The sequence below is a fragment of the Podarcis cretensis genome (assembly GCF_951804945.1).
Source record: "Podarcis cretensis genome assembly, chromosome: 2".
Classification (NCBI taxonomy): Eukaryota; Metazoa; Chordata; class Lepidosauria; order Squamata; family Lacertidae; genus Podarcis; species Podarcis cretensis.
Window position 1 is genome coordinate 3507193 of NC_137171.1, and position 24930 is coordinate 3532122.

Genomic DNA, 24930 nt, shown 5'->3' on the forward strand with positions numbered 1-24930 from the left:
AAGATCAGGATACTTCATGGGGCGGCTGCCCCATTAACTTAGTTTTGATCCCCCAACTTTATGCTTTGCTGGACCAATTTATGGAAGATTTCAAGGTTTTATGACTTCAAACTGATCCCTTTTCGACATAATCACCCAGAACTATCGGACCTGAATACTTCTTGTCATTAAAATAATCATTTCCAATCAAAACAATTATTTGACAAGGCATTTTACCCCCACCAACTTCTTCTAAAATGCTCCACACAAGCGTACATGTGAACAAAAACGTAAAAAAAGACATGTGGCCATAGCTCAAAAACTTGACCTGATTGAGCAAAACCAATGTGATTTTTGGATTCAGCGCATTAGATTCACCCTAAATCAGCTGAAAAAACGCAGACAACAAATTTGTTGTTGACCAGTGTTATCTTTCTGCATCCAAATTTCTTATGACAACGCACTGACTTACACTTGCATCCCATACGTGTACATACAACACATTCTCTCCATTGCCCTTCTCTCTCTCTCTCTCTCTCTCTCTCACACACACACACACTCTGCCTTGCATATGGACAAGTGGCAGACATGATATTCCTTACATTATTGTGTATCGGTTGTCACACTTTCAATTGTAGGTTGTGTATACAATGCTCAAAATAGCTCCAGCATCATTACTTCCCTTGGTCTTATTCCGGTGTTTATAGTCACCAATGGTACTGATTCACTGCTCAGTCGTGTTCTGGAATCCCGAGAGGTATCTGCTTCCATGCCTGCCTGAGGGAATCTGTCTGAGAATTTGACCAATTAAACAACATGGATCTATTTAGTGACTGCCATTAGTTTTTGGGGCATGCTGGTGAAATTTACAGTTCCATCCTGTTCCAGCAGCAGATTTGTTTTTTAATTTCTTATTTTACTAAAATTGTGTAGTTGCAGGAATTAGAATTGACTTTTGAAAAAGGCTTACCGCGATCTGCAGTAGCCCCCTAAAGGGAGGGAAATTACAAGTGAGCCTTCTCTCTGTTGGATCCAGAAGGAGCATCAGGCTCACTCCTCCACTGTGAGCAGCTTGTTTCTCCCAGCCGCCGTTTTCCTTTCCTGAGGCAACCAGTTCATACTCTTGGGGCTCCTTGCAAGGAAGAGAAGCCAGTAGCCTCAAGACCAAGAGGTGGTGTTGTACGATACAGGACGACTCAGAACCAGTGTTGCCTCTGGTACTTCAAGGGGAGCGTGATGATTTGAATGCCCCTGGGTTGCTGTGTGGATCTTCCATCTTGGAGCAGCTGCATGTAGGCAAGAAACTGGAGCACAATTGCATTTTTAAATTGGTATAACCCGCCCTGGGACCTTATGGCAAAGGCCGAGTAAGAAATTGAATAAATTATAATATTCTAGCAAAAGGCAGCCATAGAGAAACAGGTAAAGGCAGGAGGCCCCAAGTGCATACACTGAAAATGCCACCTATTTATTTGAGGTTCCCACTTTGACAAGTGGTTTAATTTTCAGTTAGTTCTGGAAGTTCTGTAGTACTTTACCACTGTACCGCTTGGAATCTTTGAATGGGAGATAGGACACATTTCTAGTAGAGCTCAATCACTTCCAGGGCAGAGGATTGATTATAGTGACCTGTAAGGAGGCCAGGAGTGCATGAACTGTACTGCTGCCATAAGGAAAGATAGCAATTGTTCAGCCTCAATCCTGCATTGTGTTGTGGGTCAGATAAGCCAGAGCTAATCCCTCCTTTGGGCTTTCTTGAATGCAGCCCCATCTCCCTTCTCCATATGAATGGAGCAGAGGGGAAGGGCTGCAACAGGAAAGGAGGAGGGAAGGGGGACACCTCCCTAAGGTTCTGGGGTGGGCGTGGGGGAATCTATCACATGTGGCATTCTGCTTAAGTAGACCTACTGAAATTAATGGGCCTAACTTACACATGTTCATGGATTTCAGTGAGTCTGTAGTCTGGGGTGGCTTGAAGAAAAGGCAACACAGTCCATTTCTGCAGTGCAAGGGAATATGGTGTTGCCAAGGGAAATGGATCCTCTGGATCTCTACATGTTGCTGAGCTGTAATTCCTGTCACCCCTGGCCATTGTTCATACTGGCTGGGGCTGATGGGAGTTGTAATCCAACCACATCTGGAGGATCCGTGGCATAACCACTGCTTGTCAGGATGGAGAATAAAGAACAGTGACTGCTCTGTATTTTGCTGACGATTTAAGCTAATTGTACTGTAGTGAGGTTTTGTTTGGACATACAGGTGCAAAACATGGATTGTCCAAGGAAGGCCATGAAATCCTGTTGAGGCAAACATTAGCAGCCACAGGCTCTCGCTTCCGGTTCCTCATCTTGTCCCATAGAGCCTTGGTGTCTTTTTAGAGAAAATTAGCACCCTTTCCTTTGTAATGTGTACAGTAGATTATTTATTTTGTTATTTTGGAATAAAGTCTTATTTTACGGCTTATTTTACCATCTATTTGCACCTCTTCACAGGCTGGGAGATTAAGGGGCATTGGCAAACTGGTGGGTGGAGCCCGAACAACAGAGAACAGAACGGGAAAGGTGTGTGGGGGGGAAGAGATCTTGTTATCACATGGAGTAGCAGAAGACCCTTCCCCACACTTCCCCAGGAATGAGAAAGGACAGGGAATTTTCACCCCATCTGGGTCTCTCACAGCCCAAAAGTCATCACTGCTTGGGAATGGGATAGTTCTGGAATATGCACTTGGTAGTGGATCTGGGTCCCACCCAACCAGGCGAAAGTAGAAGGTCTGATGGGGAGAAGTGGCATTTGTGGGTTTTTAATTCTGGGCGTTTTCTGCAGCAGAAAAACAGAACCCAGGATAGAAGAGCCAGTTGGAGTAATCCCACCTGCCCAAAGTAGATAGAGGAAAGCTCCAGCAGCCCAATGAAGGATCCACGTCTCTAGTTCCTGAGAAAAATACCCTCTCTCTCCTGTCTGGGCTGCTGGTGGGGAAAGAAATCCACCCCGTGTTTTGCAGAAGGGAACCACTTCCATGGCAAGCAGGAAAGCATCCAGGGCTATATTGGCCCCTCCCCATAGGACAGTGCCAAGCAGCAAGCAAATGTGAGCCTCAGCCCTGCTCCAAAGCAGTGGCACCAGTGCAGTCCCAGCTCAGCAGTACAGCACCAGCTTTGGATACAAAAAGTCCCAGGTTCAGTCACTGGCATCTCCATATAGGACTGGGAAAGCCCTTTGTCTGAGCTGCTGCCAGTCGGTGAAGAAAATGCTGAGCTAGACGAACTAATGGTCTAACCTGGAGAAAGGCAGCTTCCTATGTGACTTCCCTGGACAGGCATAATTGGCAAGAATCCCTTGACAGCACATATCATTTCGCGGATCTGGCCCAGCACAGAATCAAAGCTGCCCTTGATTAAAGCAAGGATAGAAGGGTCCTGGGAGAGGGAGGGCATGTCTGGAGCCAGGGGAGGAGCTTCCTGTGCCCCATAAGGATTTAGGGGGCATCAACCATCACTGCTCAGGGAGCATGTCCAGTCTTTGATTGCTGTGCGGTCCATAAAGTCCCCACAAAGCATTAGATGTAAAGGCTATGAGCAGATGCTGATCACCCCAGATTCTGATGATAGCGATTCATTTCTGACTCGGGATGTAGCAGATGGGCCAGCTCTTCGTCGGAAGGTGGGGAAATGTTCTCAGGCACCCTAGGGAGCGAAAAGAAAAGGTGGGCAATAGGAGGATGCAGCCCTCTTGAAACATGTCCACAAAGAGATGCAGTGGCAAAGCATCTCCTTCGCGCTCTGTCTCCAGGCCCCACTGTCTGCAGAGACACTTGGCTTCGCTAGGTTCCAGGACTAAGCATGGCATCTACTCTGAACCTCAGGAGCAGCCAAGTTAGGCCCATCAAAGCTACTCCTGCTCCTCTTGGACCTATTCCCACCTCTCCTTTCCACCCACATTCTGCTGAATTATCCCATACACTTGAATTTCCAACTCACACACTTGCAACCATCCCCCTCCCACAACCCTCCTAAAATTGGAGAATGCCTACAATATATATATATATATATATATACACACACACACACACACACACACTACTTTTCCACCTCCTTAACCTTTCAGAAGCTCCCAGCTAAGAAATACTGCAAACTGTAGGACAATGAAAAGGCAAGTAACTGATAGTGCTGCAAGCTACTAATTCCTAGGATTCTTTGGCCCTCAGACTTGGTCACAGGAGGAGGCAGCACAACAGGAAAAGCTTATCAACTGCAGGCAGTGGAGAGAAGGAGCCTTGCCCTCCTCAACCTTTATCCTTGCCCATGACTCGCTACACTTACCTTATCAGATTTGGCAGCACTGGGAATGAAAGATCCCTAACGTAGGATGTGGAGTTCTCACTGTGCGAGCAGTCCAGTGGCATTTCCACATCATGAGGCATGGGGTAGGCATCCATTGAGCCAAGGGGTGAAGAACTCCCCAGGGAGTAAGGGCAGCCCATTAATTCACTATAGGAAGCAAAAGAAGAACTGAGTGGAAACATGTCCAACTTAAAAGAGTCATGGAGAAAGGAACAGAACGTGTGTGTGTGTGTGTGTGTGTGTGCACGCACAATTAGATTCCAACCCCTGTAAGCCTTAGCCAGCATGGCTAATAGTCAGGGATCACGGAAGCTATAGTACAACAACATCTGGGAGAGGCATCTAGTGGGTTAGAAGTCCTGTTCTAACTCTCCCACAAAGCAATAGCTTAAGCTAAAGCTAAAGCTGGCTGGCTAGTGGGGCTGATAATGATGTTCAGGGCTTTTGCCTTCTAAGCAGTATTGGATCTGATGTGTTTCTTGCTGGAAAACCAAAAGAAGCACTAGCTTAACTGGGCAAAACTCTAAGTAGCCTTAGTGCTAGGAAAATGCACACAGAAATATATTTATTTAATATATAGAATGTTCCCAACATCACTATATTATGCTGAGGAGCCAAAATGCATTCACTGAATGCAGTGAATTGTCTCTTGATGAATAGATGAGGTATTTAAACTGGGTTCCACATATGCTAATATTGTGCATGGTGCTGTTTCGTTTGCTTTAATATTGTATGCATTAACTAGCAGCCTTGCAGTCAGCATTGCTTGGGAATTCTAAAAAACAAAGAAACACAGCATGGTTTTGAAATCAGTGGTTAAAATCAGTGTAAGCTTGAAAGGTCCAGCCCATTGTGATTCAAAATGGCATCCAATTGTAGATGAAAACTTAATCTCAGGGACCATCATTCAAAATTTGGTTACAATACCTTCAGAGGTGTCCGAATGCACTGTTACCAAGCAGCTTTCATATACATACACAAAACCTAAACCTTAGACCTCACCAACCCTGCGTCTCCCTCCCCTTGCAGATTGCTCTCCCCAAAACGTCACCCCTTATTTGGCCCCCAACCCCACATCCTTTTCAGCTCATCCCCAAACCTCCTCCCATTCGTTTCTGCTCACCCAAACTCTCCTCTTCATTGCCCTCCTCTCTAGCCATGGCACTGTGGGAAGGCTTGCCAAGCTCACCCTGCAGTGATCTGGCCTCCTATGTTGTATTGTGCCCACCTGCTTCCATTTGCCTCCAGTTACCCCCTCCTTGCTCCCTTGCTGGCCTCAGACACCTGCCTGCTTGGTCAAACAACACCCCTCCCCTTATAAAGCTCAGCCAAAGATGAACAGGAAGGACAAGACAGGTCAGCTCCTTTAGCAACCATCCTGCTCTGCTGCTGCTCTCCTCCTCCTCAACCTCTTGACACTGCTGAGGCCAAACACCAACAATGGTGTGAAGTGTGTAGCAGCAGCAGAGCAGCAATTCCAACAGCTGCCTCAGCCTGTCCTGCTCCTCTGCAGCTTCCTGGGCTCATCTGCTTGCCTGGGCTGTGAGCCTGCTGTCCTGTCATCATGCTGCAGTTTGAGTGGCCACATGAGCTGCAACATGACAAAGGACCAGTGCAAATACAGTACAGACACACTACCCTGGATCTCTAGGTTTTGCCAGGTGGGAAGAGAACAGGGTTTTGGTGTGTTTGCCCCCTAGTGGGGCCCATTTGTAACATTCAATCTGACACACATTCACACACACAAGGCAAAGACGTCTGCAATCAGGGCATGATTCTTACGGCAGCAAGTTCGGACTTCCATATGTTGTACTGATAGAGGAAGACATGCCCATAGGTTGCGCAATCATCAGATGAGGACTGTGGAAAGACAGAGCAAGGATATGTTAAACATATCCCAAAGGAACAGCAAATTGGAGATCCTATCCTATCCCAAACAGAGCTGTAAGGGACTGTGAGGGTAATTAAAAAAAGAAATCCCACCCTTATTTATTTATTTATTCATTGCATGTTTATCTGTCCCTTCCTCCAGAAATCTGGGACAGTATCAGTGGTGCTGCTTTTGCTCTCACCACCCTGTCAGGTAGATTAGGCAGAGAGAGGCTGACTGACCCAAGGTCACCCAGGACAGTTGCTCTACAACCTCAGATCCCCAGATGTTGTTGGTCTCCAACTCCCACCGTCCCCAGCCAACTTAGCCAACGGCTTAAAATCCTGGCAACTATAGTCCCCCCCAGAGCTACAATTCCCAGTGCCCTGAACAAACTACAGTTCCAATGATTTTTTGTGTGTGTGGGTGGGAGTCATATGCTTTAAATGTGCATCAAGCGTATGGTTGGAGTGAGGTGCACACAGGTCCTCCCCACTCCTAAAGGACGATGGAAAGTTATTGAGAGATTAGTGCTGTTTCACATGCACAGCTACTGCACAAAAATGGCAGGATTCATAGCAGAGGACTTACTCATAAGCAGGGCCAGATGGGATTCCAGGATTCATGCTAAGGTTGCTTGTGGAGCCGCCTGGGGTGTGACTCAATGAACCAGCGAATGAGCAAGGTCTGGAATTCAACATAGTTTTGGTATCAACATACATTTATTCGCTTGCTTATTTATTTAATGTTATTTAAATAACATTTATTTATTTCCGGCCCTTTAGGATACAAATCAAAGCTGCATATTAGGATGGCAGTTTGGAGACAAAATCAGGGTTTTACTATCTGACCACAGTTATCTGCCCATTGCCCTTGTTTTTAACATCTAAATATAGTACCAAAATGCTCAAAAGAAATACAAGAGAAGCCAGAGACCAACTGTGGAGGTTGCTCTGGGCTCCCTCATTTCTCTTCTCCATGAATGACTACAGCTCCATGACTACAGCTTATGCTGTAAAGTGCAATATACAACAGTGATGAACCACCAAGAACAATAAACGTCTAGTCAATACAGTAGCTGTTGCTCTCATTAAGGCGCTCTTAGGTGGTGGCCCAGGGGATGGAGTCCCAAGTCTCTTGCAGCGAGGCCTAGACCTCCTGTTCCCACTTTCCCCCTGTAAGCAGAGGGGCTGAGCACAAGGGAGGGGAGAATGCGTACTTTCTTGGTTCTGTTTCTTATTTTTCCAGTATTAAATACACTTCTCCAGATTTCCACCATCAGTCTGCTTTTCTTTAGTCTTCATGGAAATTCAGCAGCCTTTTAGTGTTGATTTCTCTTACACGTTTGTATGCAATTCTGTCTAATACAAACATTTTTGCAGCGCAATTTCCAACAATATAATTCATTTGTGAATGTTATTTTCACTAATACAGTGGTAAGGTAAAGGTAAAGGTACCCCTGCCCGTACGGGCCAGTCTTGACAGACTCTGGGGTTGTGCGCCCATCTCACTAAAGAGGCCAGGGGCCAGCGCTGTCCGGAGACACTTCCGGGTCACGTGGCCAGCGTGACATCGCTGCTCTGGCGAGCCAGAGCCGCACACGGAAACGCCGTTTACCTTCCCGCTGGTAAGCGGTCCCTATTTATCTACTTGCACCCGGAGGTGCTTTCGAACTGCTAGGTTGGCAGGCGCTGGGACTGAGCAGCGGAAGCGCACCCCGCCGCAGGGATTCGAACCGCCGACCTTTCGATCGGCAAGCCCTAGGCGCTGAGGCTTTAACCCACAGCGCCACCTGCGTCCCTATAATACAGTGGTACCTCGGGTTAAGTATTTAATTCGTTCTGGAGGTCTGTTCTTAACCTGAAACTGTTCTTAACCTGAAGCACCACTTTAGCTAATGGGGCCTCCCGCTGTCACCACATGATTTCTGTTCTCAACCTGAAGCAAAGTTCTTAAACTGAAGCACTATTTATGGGTTAGCGGAGTCTGTAACCTGAAGCGTATGTAACCTGAAGCGTATGTAACCCGAGGTACCACTGTATATGCATTTTCATGAACACTTTATCTCAGTATATGCACTTTTGTAAACATTACAATTGCATTGCAACATTCAGAAAAATGCAAATTTTGAAGGATGGCTGTGCTCTGGTTCTCTCTGTTTCAAAAAGTCCAAATTAGGCCATTTTGTTTTGCAACATAAACTGAATCAAAATTCTCCCCATCCGTACTGAGCATATTGCTTGCCACCTACTATCTTTAGTTTCCCAGCTGCATCTATACATATAAATCAACAAATTAATACTTTTTTTGCAAATTTGTGCCCTGGGCCCTTTCACCTATTTAGGAATATCTCCAACACATATACACTGCAATCCAAGACAAGAAGGCCTCATGAGAAGAAGCAGGGCAGTTTTCACCAGAAGTGTAAAAATCCACCCACTTACACATCCACGGTCATCTTCATCTTCGCTGGCTGGTACTCTTTATTCTTCTTTGGTGGGTCCACTGTGGGAGGAAACACACTCAGTGTTCATTCCTCTCAACACACAAATAGGTATCATTCCCCCAGCCCCCGTTTTTCTATAAGATGAGATTTGCAGCGATTTTTACATCCCTCTACAGGAGGGATGGGGAACCTGTGACTCTCCAAATGCCGCTGGACTTCTGCCCAACATCCCAAGATAACTCAGGCTTTTGACCCATAACTTGAATGGTACATGGGTATGTTCTTAGCCACTTCCTTTTTTAGCAATAAATAAATAAATATGTTATTTAAATTTACATGTACAAACAGGAAGAATGAAGAGACATGAAAACAGGAAATAACCATATTGAGTAAAATTACATAAAATTGGGGGGGGGGGGAATAAAACATCCTAACCTGTCTTAACCAGGGTCAATGGACTTTTCTTCTGCTTGTCTTTTTTTAGTGGGGTGGGCTGAGTTCTGCCCTTTTTTATATATTACCAATGAACGTTTTGGGCTCTTGTTTTATTCTTGTTCTAATTCTTGGTTTAATTGTTTGTGTGTTTTGGGGAAACATTAAAAAATGCCCATTTGAGGCACTTTCACAAAGTAATAACGATAAAACAATCAACTGCTACTAGCAGAATAAAGATAACCACCAATGAAAGGCCTGCTCTCCTCGGCGGAAGGAGGTCTCTGTTGTTTTAGATATAACAAAAGGGCTGCTTGCTACCCTCCAGGTTGGGGCAAAGGAAAGAGGAGTGCATTTGGCACGCAGCCCTTCACCCCTTGCACATCCTGGGTGGGAAGAGGGAAAAGGACAAGGCTGCTGCTGGATCATTGCCACATGATGAGGTGAGGAGAAGGTGAGGAGAAACTGCACACAATCCCACTACCTCAAGTACAGAAGGATTAAAAATCGGGTGCTCAAGTGGTCAGACCCAGGCAGGAAGGGCAGAGAGAGCAAGGCCAAAAAGTGGAAACTGCCCCAATGGGTGGCTCACCTGCCCCAGGAGGAGAGGAGAGCCCACCCACTGTTCCTGTGCCCCAGGGACATGTGGTCCAACACCTGAGTGTGCACCGACCGTGGAAGAAAGTTGTTCAGCAAAACAGAAACAAAAAACCTCAGCCAATCCCCTGCCCACCCCACCTCAGCCCTGATGAAGATATGTTGGCCAGGGAGAAGAGAGGTAACCACGGGGCCCTTCAAAAACACACATACAGAAATCAAGATTAAAAAAGTGCCTGACTCAAAAAAGTGGATGAGCTCAGCTAGTGCAACCACAACAGCTACGCCCCCTGGAGTGGATATTCTGAGGAGGAAGGATTAACTAGGAAGTCTGGAATGCAGGAGAAAGGCTAGTTTCAGCTGTGACTTTTGAATGTGGCCATTAAGTTAATAAATACAAGGGAATACAGTTTTCCAATTGTTTTAGAATTCGGGATGAGCCCCGGTTTAATGGTGAGGATTTGCTGAACAAACAATTTGAATTGGAATATAAGAAAGGGTGGTATGAGGAGGTCTGGAAAGTAAGGTAAAAGAAAATATGTAAATGGAATTTATATGTGTGGTTTTTTTTTCGTTTTTCCTTATTTTTAAATTGTTTTTAATTTTTGTATTTTTGTATTTCTGTTTTTTTTTCTTTTTTCTGTTACAATGTATTAATCTTGAAAACTTTAATAAATATTTGAAAAAGAAAGAAAAATAGAATTTGGGATGCAAATACTTTGCAGCAATGAATGAATGAATGAATGAATGAGTAAAATAAAGAAATAAATGAAATAATGGGCCTTCTACTGGCCTTAAAAAGCTGAGGCCAGGTCCCTCTGGCTGCAACCAAATAAGGTCCCCCTGCCCTCACTCACCTCTCCTGAAAGCCTCGTGTTTAGGCCTGTCAGGATACAGGATCTCAAGCTGTGGCAGATCCAGAACACAGTCAGCAAGGTTACAGATGATCAGCTGCTTCGTTGTGAATGGCTGGATGTTCTCCACCTGAGTGGAACCTGAGCCAGGTGGGGGGAAAGCGGCACAGGAAGAAACCAGTCTATCAGTCCACCGCAGAAAGCAGTTGCCTGCTATCTTGAGCACTGTCATTCATCCCTTCTGTCAGGGGGCCAGCCAGCAATAAATCACATGCAGTAAGTGAAGTTAACTTTTTATTAGAAGAAACAAGGCCTGCACAGGGGAGCCATACCTAGTGGGCACAGCAACTCTTCTCGGTAGGTTTTGCCTCTATAAGGCAGTTGTGGAGACTGCAGGTCCCCGCCCTCCCAGAGCTAAGGCCAACATTTGGTGCCCCCTCCCAACCTCTCGCCTTCCATTCTGCTCAATTCACTACATCACAGTTGCAACGCCCTGCAGCACCCACTGAGATCAGCACCCAGGGCAGGGGAACAAGCCGCGCTGCCCTAAACCCACCTCTGACTGGACTGCATCTCCTCCACTTTCTGACCCGTTCTGTGTTTCACTCACTTAATGTGACATGCATTTTTGACCATGTACTTTGCATTAAACAAATGAATGCATTTAGCAGCTTCCCAGGACAAGAATTGTTACCTTACTTCCTTGGCAAATGTCCCTCACACGTAGCAGAAAGTTCTACAGTTTCAGACAGCAGAACTAGTCTCTTTCCCAAAGTGTCTCCAATTCAGCACAGAATCTCCTTTTACTCCAAAACCCTCCCTTTTACATGAATTTGGTGAGAGCAAAACATATTAACAGCTGTTGGATTCGGACCACAGGCCTAAAGGGTTTTTTTATGCCTTGGTGCAAGCTTGGAAGCACAGAAGCTCCATTCCTGCTTCTTGGTCAGAGCTCCTACAAAAATACAGCTGTATTCCACTGCTCCTCACCCCTTGGGCCTTGGCGAGGTAATTTCTGATACCTGTCATTTCTTATAGCAGCAGGGGCATTTTATCTCTTTAGTTTGTTTGTTTATTTATTTATTTAGTATACAGCACATATTTTAATTATTATTTTTCTTTTCCCCTCCTCTTGCTTTTATTTTTTTAATGTATCTTTATTAAATATTTTCTTAATTTACAAAGGTATGTGCAATGTCTCTCTCTCATATTTTTTCGCCATGTAACTTTTTTTTTTTTTACAAATCGGATTCAGTTGTTGAGACATTAGGAAGAATAGGGGGAAAGAGGTGGAGGGGGAAAAGATGAGTGGGGGTGGGGTCGGGTGGTGATGTTTCTATTTTATTTACTATATGTAGGGTTTTGTGTCAGCATTGCTTGTGCAGGTTCTCTGCTGTTCACTTATGTTCCTTTGGTGGTGAGAGAGGTTGGGGTTGGCCAAGGTGTGGCTGTTCGTTTGTGGTTGGCTGTGGTGGTCTTTCTTTTCGTGTGTGAGTGGGGTGGGTGGGTGTTTTGGATCAGGTTAGCCATATCGAGTTGTATGCTGTTGGTGGATTTTTGTCATTGTCTTGTTGGACTGTGTATGTGATAAAGGGGAGCCATACTGGGGTGAAGGCATCTTCTTCTATTTGTCCCCGTGTCAGTTTCAGTTTATTGGTTAATTTTTCCTAGTAAGGCTGTTTCCCATACTATTTGGTACCATTGGTCCATGCTTATTCCTGACAGGTCTTTCCAGTGTATGGTTATGTTTCTGGCTGCTGAGGTTATGAGGTGGGTGGGTTATGAGTTCTTTGTGGTGTAAGTGGGTGTAAGTTGTCTTGGAAGATGTTTAGTAGGGTCAATTTTGGGGTGATTTCTAATACTTGCTTGGTTATTTTACATACTTCTCGTATGGCTGTTGTTCAGAATAGCTGGATTTTGGGACACCCCACCACATGTGGAGGTATGTGCCTGTGGAGGTGCACCCTCTCCACCATTTTGGTGAGGTTCCTGGGCATATTAGTGCTAGTTTTCTTGGTATTAGGTACCACCTGTAGGTGATTTTCAGAGTGAGTTCTTTTCTTTTTGATATGGATTTAAAGTGGGGTTTAGACCACATTCTGGTCCACTGAGTGGGGTTAAACTCAGGGGCCAGAGGGAAAGCAGGTGGAGCTATGAATGCAAATATTATCTCTGCACATGAGGCTGCAAATATTTTCTCCAGCCACACAGAGGTTTCCACACCCAAATTTATCCATCCTAGCAAGCAAAAGTATATCAGGTCAAGGACACATTCCAGCCAGGCAAAAGCACTCAAGGAGGGCAAGGAGTAGGGTTGGCAAGGGGGGTGGCCTACAAAGAGTCCCAAGGGCCTGATAGAGAGGAACATTTAGCCCCCAGGCCTGAGTTCCTTCACCTACGCCACAGAAAGAGGACCCCTGGCTGAATCTAGGCTGGGTAAGAGCAGCTTCCACAAGCCCTCCATGTTTTTTTCTGTGGTGTCACACTGTAAGCTCCTCATGAGGAGGGCTGGAAGGAGGGAAGAAGAAGTAGTAGAAGAGTTTGGATTTTATATCCTGCTTTATCACTACCCGAAGGAGTCTCAAAGCGGCTAACATTCTCCTTTCCCTTCCTCCCCCACAACAAACACTCTGTGAGGTAAGTGGGGCTGAGAGACTTCAGAGAATTGTGACTGGCCCAAGGTCACCCAGCAGCTGCATGTGGAGGAGCAGGGAAGCGAACCCAGTTCACCAGATTACGAGTCTACTGCTCTTAACCACTGCACTATACTGCAACCTACCCCTTAAAGATGGAGCCACTCTTCCCCAGCCCTTCAGCAAGAGGAAACCTAGTACTCCTTGAGATGTTTGTTCAAATGCTGCAGAGTTCAGAGGGAAGCAGCTTCCTCTTTAATAAAGGACACACCACAAACCAGGAAGTGAAGCACCAGTAGTAGCCAATAAATAAAATTATTATTTTACAATAAATAAAAGTACAATAAATAAAATTATTATTGCTATTGTTATTATTTTCTTATAAAAACAAAGCTAGAGAAAGCACACATAACCTCTATTCCTCACACCATTTCATTTCCAGCCACAGATAACTGGCCAGCCTCTGCTGGGTGTTGGGGGACAGGGACTGCTGTAAGGGACGAGTATTCGCTTTGCATGCTTAAGGTCTCAAGTTTAATTTCTGGCATCTTTAAAAGATTTCAGATAGCAGAGCTGGGAATCAAACCATACAAGGCTGAATGGGCTGATTCTAAACAGAGCAACATGCTATATTCATGCTGACACCTTGTGCTCCTGTAAGCAACCTGCTCTCAGTTAATGCAGCACTTGTAACACAGACCTGTGGCTCTCCACATGTTGCTGGGCTCCAGCTCCCACCATGCCTGACCATTGGCCATGCTGCCCAGGGCTGATGGGAACTGGAGTTCTATTACGTCCGAAGGGCGTCAAATCCCCCAGCCTGGTTCTGACACCAGTCCTGTCTTAACACTGTGAGGACAGGTCAGAAATCAGCAGCACAGGAGAAAGCCCACAACTAAAAGCTGACTGGCAGAAAGCTAGAATGCCTTCGGACCCCTGCCCAAATCAGAAGCAGGGCTGAAGGCATGAGTTCTTGCCTACCAATCCATTTCCAAACCAGAACAGCAAGGGAGAATGCTAGTTTCTAAAGCACTGGCAGACAAACAGCGTGAGCCCATCATATTGACTCATATGGAAGACCTAATTGGCTCAGTGGGTCTCACTCCTAAGTAAAGATGAACAGGCTTGCAGCCAAGGTGATTTTAAAAACAAAACAAACCCCTTTGACTCTGGGGTGGGGGCTTAGACAGGGGACCCTTAGGGAGGAACAAATCTGTCAGTTTGGGTTTCTTTCACTTCTTCATTTTTCCAGTTCATTAAGTTCAGCTCTTTGTATTTCCACATCAGCTTGTGTGTATTTTTTAAGTCCTCATGAAAATTTAGCAGCATGTTAGTGCTCATTTCTTGCAATATAATATTTGTATGCTATTTTGTTGAATGCACATTTTTTTTTCAAAACAATATTCCTTTATGTAATGCTTTGTTGTATGCTGTTTTCACTCATATATGCATTTATACACATGTTGCCATGGTGGGCACATTTTGTGGTTGGAGAACTATATTGCAAAATTCAGAGAAGTGTGATTTGCGAAAGACGGTTGTGCTTCAGTTTGTTGCTGTTTTTGTTTCAGAAAGTGCAAATTAGATAGGCCCGTTTATAAATGCAAAGTGAATCAACGCCCCCCCCCCAACAATCCCCTACTGCTCTAGCTGAGGCAAGAGCAAGCCAGCCCTGCTGCCCTACGCGAAGCCGTACCGTCCGGAGCGTATGTGACGTAGGCAATGCTAATGCCACCAATCTCGGAGTCACTGAAGCGCAGCAGGAAAGTGCCGGGTGGAGCATTGCTCAGGCAACTGAAAACATACTGCTTGCTGATAAAGCCCATGATGAGTCTGTGTGGGACAGACGGACACAAAGAGAGAAAGAAGGGCGGGGGAATAGGGATTTAAAAGATCAGCCTTTTTGTAATAAGAAAAAATGATGGGAGGGAGGAAGCACTGGAAAGTGTGGAATATCACTTGCTTTGATGAAATGTCATCTAATCTCCCCACAAGCGAATCAGAATGACTGCTCAGTACAAAGTCAGTGTTGTCTAATCTCCCTGCAAATGAATCAGGGTGAATGCTGAACAAACAGATCACCCGGAAACACCCCAGTCAGAAGACCCCTGCTGACCTCGAGGCCTGTGAGTTTCCTCAGCTCTGGGAAAGGGAAGGAAACACCAGCTGTGACTGACTGTGACTGACTGTTAAGAAGTGGTGCCACAAACCCTTCTCCTAACACCCTGGAGGACCCTCCCCCTCATCTTCTTAACAGCCCTGTGAGGTAAGCTAAGCTGAGAGATAGTGACCGGCCCAAGGTTACCCCATGATGTTCTCCTCAGGCCTAGTCCAACACTTTTACTGGCTAATTACACCACACAGTGGCTCAATCCAGTTGCTTTCTTACCGGTCAGACCAGTAATCCTTCAAGTGCTTCTTGGTGAGGTAGAGAATCCCATCAAACCACTGCCAGAACGTGAATCCTCGGCCAGGAAGAATCTCCTGTAAATGGAAAAGGTGAGTGAGTAAAGGAAGGAAGGGAACCAGGGATGCCCCACTCACCGCCATCCCACCCTCCTTACAAAACCCACTGAGGGACCTTATTGAACTGGGACCACGACACTTGGCGCTTCTGGAATTCCTCAGGACTGGCGTTGCTGTCACCAAAGATCTTCTGAGCCAAGAAGTAGTAGTGCTCCTTGAGCAGCCCTTTAGTTGTCTCCACCTCAGCCATGAACTTCTGGTTGAGAGTCTCACACATGGACTCCCAGCTGACACGCTCGGCTACCATGAAAGGGATGCGATTCTGGAATAGGCCAGAGAGACAGAACCTCATAGCTATGTAGAAACACACACAGAGAGAACAAACCACCGGAAGCAGCAGCAGGAGGAGAATGCACATTCATAATCTCTCCCACTCTTTGGTCTTCCCCGCATACCTCACAATGGCAATGGCACACAAAATAACAGCAAAGAAGTAGCCCAAACTAAGAACAGACTCTATTATGTCCTACCTACAAGCTTCCCCTGCATAGCCAATATTCTCACTCACTTTGCACCCATGGGGGCAGGACTAGGCTTCCATGTTGCATTACTGGCCTGGAATAAAGTTTTCCTCCCTCTCTCATCATGTTGAGAGGTGGAGACATCTAATGAAGCTGAATGCAGGAAGATCTGGGGCAGGTAGAAGAAAGTCTTCACATAACTGAACTATGGAATTCTCTCTCACTTGGATGTCTTTAGAAGAGGATTAGACAAATTCATGGAGGAAGACAGGGCTATCGATGGCTACTAGTCATGATGGCTACATGTTCCCTCTAGGATCAGAGGCGGTGGGCCTCTGAACAGAAGTGCACCTAGGGGTGTGTGGCTAGGTTAGCCTACACCAAGGACACAGGCCCCAGCCCCCCCCCCACCAAATATCACACTTCCACTCCAATACATGTGGGATATAATCCTCTGGAGCAGTCAAGTACAACATTTCCTGTTTGCCTAGAGTGAACATGAATGGGGAATGTTGATCCAGCCAGCTGAACTTCCTGTTACACCTGGCTGGAGCATCCTTCCTTTTGCATGTGACTAGTAGGTGGGCGTGACCTTTCCAGTCCTGGTGAAAGGTCAAGTCATGTAGCCACCTCCCTTTTTTTGTGTCCCGCCTGCTTCCTGCTTCACTTTGACTGCATTGCTGGCTGTCAGCCAGCAGTCCCTAGGTTATCTCCCATATGGGGTAAACCTGTTTGTACATATTTGTAACTTTAAGCCTAAAGTCTGCCTTCAGGGATCACACTGTGCTCTGCCTGATCGAGGGTAAAACTACTTTTTGTTACTTATGAATAAGACTGTTGTGTCTTTAGTCTTCTAGGAGGGATTCAAGGGATCATACCAGGAACATATCCAATCTGGGCAAGCCAGACTGAATTGCTTACGACTCACACGAGTCTGCAACCAGCTTCTTGCTGTGTAAAGGGGGAATGCACTCTGCTGTGTAAAGAAACTTGTTAGTGAGAGTTAGGAAGGATTATATTAATCAATATATCCTCTCCTGTTACCCACAATATTCCCACAATACATCTCCTTGCCAAGGGTGCAAGGGAGCCTAGGTATGCCTCTGCCTGTGAATACCAGTTGATGGGAATCACAAGTGAGAAGAGTTTTTGTGCAGTGACGTCCTGCTCATGATCTTCTCATAGGCACAACAGAGTGCTGAACAAGATGGGTCTTTGGTCTGAACCAGCCGGGTTCTTCTTTTGTCCTTAATGTCAGAAGCTATGGGTCATGTGGAAGAAGTCCATGCACGCTACAGATCACCCTCCCAGAACCTGGGATAATGCTGGCGAGGAGTCACAGCCTGTGATGCAGAGCGTTTCATGCTGCTTCAGTAGCATGGACAGAAGTGGGTCCCAAATCACTGCCATAACATGAGAAGCATTTTGCTTTGGTTTTGGTTTCATCCTAGTGCCCCCTCCCATCTGAAAACACAAACACATTGTGCTGTTACCAAACCTCTTCACTTTGCAAAAGCCAGGTGTTGGGCATCTCCTTGTTCAGGTGCAACTAATAATGGAATCACATAATTGTAGAGTTGGAAAGCACCACGAGGTTCATCTAGTGCAAAGTTTCCCAAACTTGCGTCTCTAGCTGCTTTTGGACTACAATTCCCACCATCCCTGACCACTGGTCCTGTTACCTAGGGATGATGGGAGTTGTAGTAAAAAAAAATAGCTGGAGACCCAGGTTTGGGAAACCCTAATCTAGTCCAACCCCCTGAAATGCAGGAATCTCTCTGTCCAAACCAGGGCTCAAACCCACAATCCTGAGATTAAGAGTCTCACGCTCTACCAGCTGAACTGTCCATTTCACTTGGTGTCACACCATACTCTTTAATTCTGCCCCCAACAACAAGTGCTTCTACACCTTGGGGACATGGACAGCTTTATATGTCAGCTTATGTCAATCACTTACAGCAGCGGCAAAGGCATTGTCCCATAAGATGGTGGCTTTGGCATTGTTCTCCTGGTTGCCATGGACGATCACCACAATGGGAAGTGACAGTGCCTGGAACACAAGAAGTGGAAAGAGGAAGCACACTTTAGCAGGGGGGTTGCTTTCTTTACAGCCAGCGCCCTCTCCCCGCCCCTCATATCTCTCACAGGAGCACAAGAAGCTGCCTTAGACTCAGACCATTGGTCCATCTTGCCCAGTGGACTGACTGGCTCTCTAGGGTCTCAGGCAGGGAGCTCCCCCAGCCCTACCTGGAGATGATGGGGATGGAGCCTGGAAACTTCTGCATGTCAAGCAATGCTCTACCACTGAGCCACAGCCCTTCCTTTGAGTTACAGCCCTCTCCAAATTCACTGCCAAAAACGAAGAATTTCCAATTCTAGAAACCAAAAGCGGTGACCTGCAACAGAATGTTGCACTGTATCCCCAAGGCCCTAACAGGAGTGCTCCTGTTTAAGTGGAAAATGGGATGTGTGTGTAATATAGAGTTGGCTTCAGGAGGGAGGAGGAAAAGGAGTAACACTTTTCCTTTCCCAGATACCTGAAACTGGGCTATCTAGTAGTATAATTCAGATGTGGAGCTCATTACAGATTTATTTACAAGATTTTCAAGAAAACTACTGCTGCCCACAGCTCCCTCAGCTCATCTGAAATTGCCTCCCATACAGGGCTGGCCCAAGACATTTTGCCACTTGAGGCAAAACAGAAAATGGTGGCCCTCCCCGCACCACCAGACTGGAGGCAGCCTGGGGAAGCCCTGGCTCACTGAAGATGGCATGGGGGGGGCCATAGTGCCCCACTCATTCCAGGCAGTGGCTGTGGGTGACAAGCTCAGGATGCGACAAGTGGTGCGCTTCATGGGGGCCTTCACAGCTCATTCCATGATCTGGTTCTGAGGTGGTGGAGAGATCTTTCCCCTCAGGGGATGGCTGAGATGGGGACAGCTCCTATCCACAGCTGGAGGGGGAGCAGCAAAGATGTGCAAGGACACCCCTAACCTTTCTTTCCATATCTGCCTGAGGCAACTGGGCAGGCTTGGAGGTGGTATTTAAAAAGGCCCAGGCTGTAGTTGTGGGGGATTTCAACATTTCCACCAAGGCCACCTTGGTTGGGCAGGATTGGGGCTTCATGTCTACCGTGCAGAGCAGCCTGTTGAGACTTAGGAATTGGGTCATCCCTGGAGCCTCTCTGGAATCCATTTGTGCCCTTCCAGCAACAAAATCACCAACAGGCCACAATCTGCAAGCCAAATAATGAGATAAACCTAAGCAGTAGGGCTGTTACCTGCAGGCGGAAGATGGTTTTGTTGGGACCAAGGCTGACACTGGCACTGAAGAGGATAGCGCATTTCTCTTCAGTCACAGACTCGGTGCTCTTGCGGTCACAGCGCTTGATCTTCTTTAGGAGCTGAAGGAAGAGAAAGGCAAAATCACACCTGGCTAACCTAGAAAATGTCACAAAAGTTGTGGGGTCAAAGTAACAACTTCAGCTACTGCTTGGGAAAGTTCTACTCCATACTTCAGCCTCCTTTTTATCTGTTTCTGATCCAACAGCCACCTTGAATCGTGAAGCTACAGTGGTCCAGTTGTTCACAGAGTCCAAATTCAGAGACTAGAGTCTACAGCTACATCTAAACACACAGAAGAACAAGGACAAAATGGGGAAGTACCGTTCTGACATGGAAGATCAGAGGGCCTTACTTCAGAATATAGGAAGCTGCCCTTCTTCTTTTTAAATACTCCCTATAAGTGGAAAACTAGCACAGAGTTTTTGTATTTTCTTTTTTTCGTTTAAGTTTTGCATTTTGATTTATGGATATGTGCAATACAATCAATAAAAAGAAAAAGAAACTAGCAAGGATTTAGCTAGAACTTTTCTCCCTGCTGTGCCAAATTTCTTCTTGAAGCAAGTATTTTAAAAAAATTTTAGTGGAAAAATATTCTTCCCCTGCAATCTGAAATGGAGCAGCCTATTCCTATCATCTCATAATTTCGTCATCCCATCCTGCTGCAGGTGTCTGCTGCATATGCCAGGTTCTCAGCCTTAGAGTATTGGCAATGGACCTGTGGTCCTCCAGATGTTGTCAGATTACACTCCCCCCATCCCTGACTGTTGGCCATTCTGGCTGGGGGCTGATGGGAGCTGGAGAGCCGCAGGTTCCTCACCCCCACCCAAAGCTATGCCATCCCAGTTAATGGTTTGTTTTTTGTTTTTTTATAATAATATTTATTAAAGTTTCAAAAAAAAAATTACAAAAATGAAAAAAGAAAAAGAAAACAAAAAATACAAAATACAGAAAAAGTAAAAAAGCAATTAAAAACATTTCAATCTTTCCATGTCTTGTCTTTCATTTACTTATTTCCCTGACCTTATCATATCACAAATATGCATGCCACCGAAATACATTATTAAAGCCTTCTAAATCCAAAATGTCTGTGTTCTCAAGAAGCAGCCATTCTTTCAGCCAGCAAAATGTGGCTGATTCATAATAAAGTTTAAGGTCTGGTAGGGCAAATCCACCTCTTTCCTTTGCATCAGTTAGTATTTTAAATTTTATTCTTGGCTTCTTGCCCTGCCAGACAAATCTAGAAATATCTCTCTGCCACTTCTGTAACTGGAACAGTGGCATCCCAGTTAATGGTTTGAAGGCACACAATGCTGTGACTTTTTATATTGGATCAGATTGTATTAATATTTGGTGTTTTATTATTTTTATGTGTGTTGGAAGCCACCCAGAGTGGCTAGGGAAACCCAGCCAGATGGGAGGGGCATAAATAATAAAATATTGTTACTGTGACAGTTCTAAAACTGTGTGTATGATGCAGTCTGCTCAAGGCCTGGACGGAAGATTGCTTTAGAGATATCTTCATAAGACAATTTATGGTTTCTGAATGAAACCAGGGTACGTATAACATACAGTCATACTTTGGTTGTCGAGCGCCCTGGAACTCGGACGTTTTGACTCCCGAACGTGGCAAACCCAGAAGTGATTGTTCCGGTTTGTGAACGTTCTTTTGGAACCTGAACATCCAACAGGGCTTCTGCGACTTCTGATTGGCTGCAGGAACTTCCTGCAGCCAATCAGAAGTCACGATTTGGTTTTCGAACGTTTTGGAAGTCGAATGGACTTCTGGAACAGATTCTGTTCTGACTTCCAAGGTAAGACTGTACAAACAAAATTAACCAGAGTCAGGTATAAAGCCTCAAAGCAGCTTTCTCCCAAACATACAACCTAGGGGAGAAGCACCAACTTGTGAGGGAGGCTCTGTTAGGATTCTTGCTCCGTGCTTGCAGTCATGGGATTGTTTTCTATCACATGATGGTGTATGTTTTCATCCCACATAGTGGGAAGTGACGAAGACAGGATGTTTTGTATTACTGTGTTCCGTGATGTGGGACTACTGTCCTTTGTTCTTTCTCTTTGCTGTCTGATGAGAAAGAGGAAAGAGCTAAGTCAGAATGCTCCGAGTGTATTATATGTAAATAAAGTAGATTAGCCAAAATGCTGTGCTACTGAGTTTGTTATGTGAACCGCTAACACTCTACAGGATCCCTAAGTGTGCTGATACTTCTTGGTATCAGTGGCTGTGATGTTCGGGCTGAAGAAAGCTTTTGAAGCTCCCGAACAAACAACCAAGAAGGAGAGAACATGCCAGTCGGGCATGTGTCTCTGCCAGGGTCCTACACGTGAGCAGGATGATCCTAAATGGCTTGGGAGGCCAAACGTTACCAGTGGTTTCTCCTCCTCCCATCGCAAGCATTCAAATGTATGCATACGCACACGCACACACACACACACACACACTCCACTGCTGTAGTTACCATATTCTTAAAGAGAGCACAGCAGGCATTGCTTGTTGCATTTGTCTCCAGAGGTGCTGTGTTGTTCTGAATTTCTCCAGTGTTTTCACTGAAACCAAAAAAGAGAAAGTGCACATGAGTTATGTACTTCCATTCTGAGCCAGGGGTTAATAACTGTGGGTGTATCAGGTGAAAAAACATTTTCAGAGTGACTTCCATGAAACCACAATCTGATCTTGGAATCAGACCAACAAATATAATAAAGGTGACCGAGAGCTTTGCTTTCTGTGGAATGGCTATCCCACAAACCCACACCACCCAACTCCAAAACAAGGGAGGGGGCTGTGGAAAATGTCCTCTGCCTCCCCCACCGCCCTGATCCCTGGCATGGTGGCGATCAAACAGGAAAACATGCTGGCGGACATGCTCTCCAGCGTCGGGGCACCTGAGAAGGCAGCCCAGGAAGGCTGTGCGCCGCCTTTTGCCAGGAAGCAGGAGGAGGACAACGACTGGGAGCAGAGCTGTTTTTAGCAGATGCAGAGGCTGGGAAGGGGAGCTGTATGCAGCTTCCACCCTAAGCCTCTGAGGGGATAGGTCTCCTCCCGCGGAGGCTTGGGAAGGAAGCTACACGCCCGCCAGCCAGGCGGGTGTGCAGGGAAAGGTGAGGCCGCCGGCAAAGCCGCGCAGCTCCCCCACTCGCTGGGGCGCCCCTGAGAGGCCGTCGCCCTGGCGCAACAAACCACTAAGACCAATGGGAAAGATGGCTCTGCTTGCAACCCTTCAGGAACTCTTTGTAGTGAAGGGCCCCTGCAATGTGGAAGCACCACAAGAAATAAGCCTGCTCAGTGAACTCTCGCCCTAGAACTCCTTTAGGAGCTATGGGGGAGGTTTTGCAAATATTTCCTGACGCTGATGCAGAGGGTTCTCCCCACTGATGCTCAGAAATAGGACTTTGGAATATGTCAGACACAGAACGGAATAAGTTGGGGGGGGGGGAGTCAGGGGCAGAAAGTCTGGCAGGATTGTTTTAACTGAAATGCCTCCCCTAGAATGGTTCACCATGTCTCTTGTCTTCTATCTCCGCTCTAGAATATGTCAGATTCATCTTGGGAAAGACATTTGTTCAAAAGGGGGAGAGGCAATCAGACCTCTTTGCTGCGCCTAGTATTCAAAACCTCAAAACATTGCTAAAACTGAGAAATAAAGCAACAGGGAGAGTGGCATGTTCAGTTGCAAGGGTTCTGCTCACCTGAGGACAGTCTCCAGGTGGCTAGTAGCTAGCTCCCGTGCCTGTTTCTCTGTCACAATGTCAGCGGTGACCGTGAAGGAGTGTGGAGACTTCAGCAGCTGTGGGCCCAGCAGGAATCGTGTGGTGGCTTGAAATTTGGTTTGAGTCTTCAGAACTTGTAGGGGTTGTTTGTCCACCAGGAATGAGCTGAAGGGGAGACATAAGCAGTGGTCAGAGAGCCAGGGAGCAGTGAGAAGGATTGGCTATTAGCCCTGCTGCAGTCAGCCTCATCATTCTCGCTGCTCCCCAGTCAGTATGATGGACAAAAAACATGGATCTAAAGGAAGAATCAGCAACTGAAGGCTCCAGGGACAAAACTGGCCCCTAGAGTAGGACCAATCTGTCTTTCCCCAGTTGTCAGCACAGAGACAAGAGTAATTTATGGAGGAATGTCATGGCTGTGGCAATGGACTTGCCAGTAGCCTACCCTAGTGTGAGTGGCCTGCAACTCTCCACCCCCCGCCCCGCAAAGCAGCCCTTCTTTAAAACTAAATTCTGCTGGCAAATGTATGGAGACCCCAAGGGTAGCGTTTAAATGGCAGTGATGGGGAAGAGGAATGAGGAGAAAATGGTGGAAGCACAGATCTCAAGGCTGAAAGGACTCATCTGAAGAGTCCTGTCCCAGTTTCCAGGAGGCAGCAACAGTTATTCCACATTTACATTGAGGCCACACCCACATCATATACCTAAAGCACTATGACAGCATTTTAGATGGTCAGGGCTTCCCCCAAAGAATTCTGGGAGCTGTAGTTTGTTAAGGATGCTGTGAGGTGTTGTAAAGTTACAATTCCTAGAGCTCCCTGTAAAGAGGGACTGGTTGTTAAACCACTCTGGAAATCATACTTCCATGAATCTTGGGGACTGTAGTTTAACTCTCTCCCCGAGCTACAATTCCCAGCACCTTAACAAACCAGAATTCCCAGGATTCTTTGAGGGACGCCTTGTGCTTTAAATGTATTGTGTGGATCTGACCATACACTGCATTGTTTAACCTGTTGGGAACTGGTAAGGGGAAAGCCAGTCTTTGAGATGTGGTTATGTGGGTAGGGGGCAAGCAATTGCTCTCAGTGGCCTTCTGATTCTCTTCAGATCTATGACCTTGGTGCTTCTGGCAGAGATTCTCCTTACTTTTTGACGAGGGAACTAAATACATTATCCAGACGTTCCTGAAGCTCAGAGCTCAGCTCAGTTTCAGAGGCTACCAACTGCAGGCGGAGCTGGAAGCAAATGTCCACCAGGCTTTCAAATCTGCCAGGAAACACACCAGGTGAGGCTTAATTTCCCCTGCCACCAACCAAAACCCCACAACAACTCCAAGATTACACAAGCTTTAAGAACCGAACAGACTGGACAAAAAGGTGCTGCAGTCACCCTCACACCAACCGGCAACAGTGTCCCTGCCTTTAAGTCTATCAAAAGGTTAAAGCAGGGGTAGCCACAGGTTGAGGGCCACATTCCCTTCTGGGGGCCACATGCCGGTCATGGGAAGGACCAGAGACAAAAGTGGGTGGGGCAATGAATTTTAACTTTGTACAGTGGGCTAGTTTCGTCAGACAAGTAAGAAGCATGATTGGAGTTCAAGGGCACATTCCAGCCAGGCAAAGATATTTTAGGGGCAAAGGAGGCCCAGTGAGGAGTGTGGCTGGAGGAGATTTGGGAGTGACCTAAGGCAAATTCCAGAGGCCAGAGAGGCCTGGAGGGCTGCAT

The 24930-nt window shown here is 46.2% G+C and overlaps 1 protein-coding gene across 4 annotated transcripts in view; it reads right to left on the reverse strand.

The window, feature by feature from the left end:
- Positions 1-1426: 1426 nt before the first annotated feature.
- Positions 1427-24930, reverse strand: part of STAT6 (signal transducer and activator of transcription 6) — a 58911-nt gene continuing 35407 nt past the window's right edge. For all 4 annotated transcript variants that reach the window (XM_079967090.1, XM_079967088.1, XM_079967089.1 and 1 more), the window contains exons 8-21: positions 24352-24471; positions 23185-23370; positions 21957-22044; positions 19419-19541; positions 18096-18188; positions 15733-15939; positions 15541-15635; positions 14848-14984; positions 10522-10659; positions 8634-8694; positions 6781-6876; positions 6102-6179; positions 4299-4466; positions 1427-3662 (exon numbers count right to left, since the gene is read on the reverse strand). In XM_079967090.1, the coding sequence (XP_079823216.1) occupies positions 3566-3662; positions 4299-4466; positions 6102-6179; positions 6781-6876; positions 8634-8694; positions 10522-10659; positions 14848-14984; positions 15541-15635; positions 15733-15939; positions 18096-18188; positions 19419-19541; positions 21957-22044; positions 23185-23370; positions 24352-24471 (1687 nt within the window). In that variant the 3' untranslated portion in view covers positions 1427-3565. The remainder of the gene's footprint in view (positions 3663-4298; positions 4467-6101; positions 6180-6780; positions 6877-8633; positions 8695-10521; positions 10660-14847; positions 14985-15540; positions 15636-15732; positions 15940-18095; positions 18189-19418; positions 19542-21956; positions 22045-23184; positions 23371-24351; positions 24472-24930) is intronic.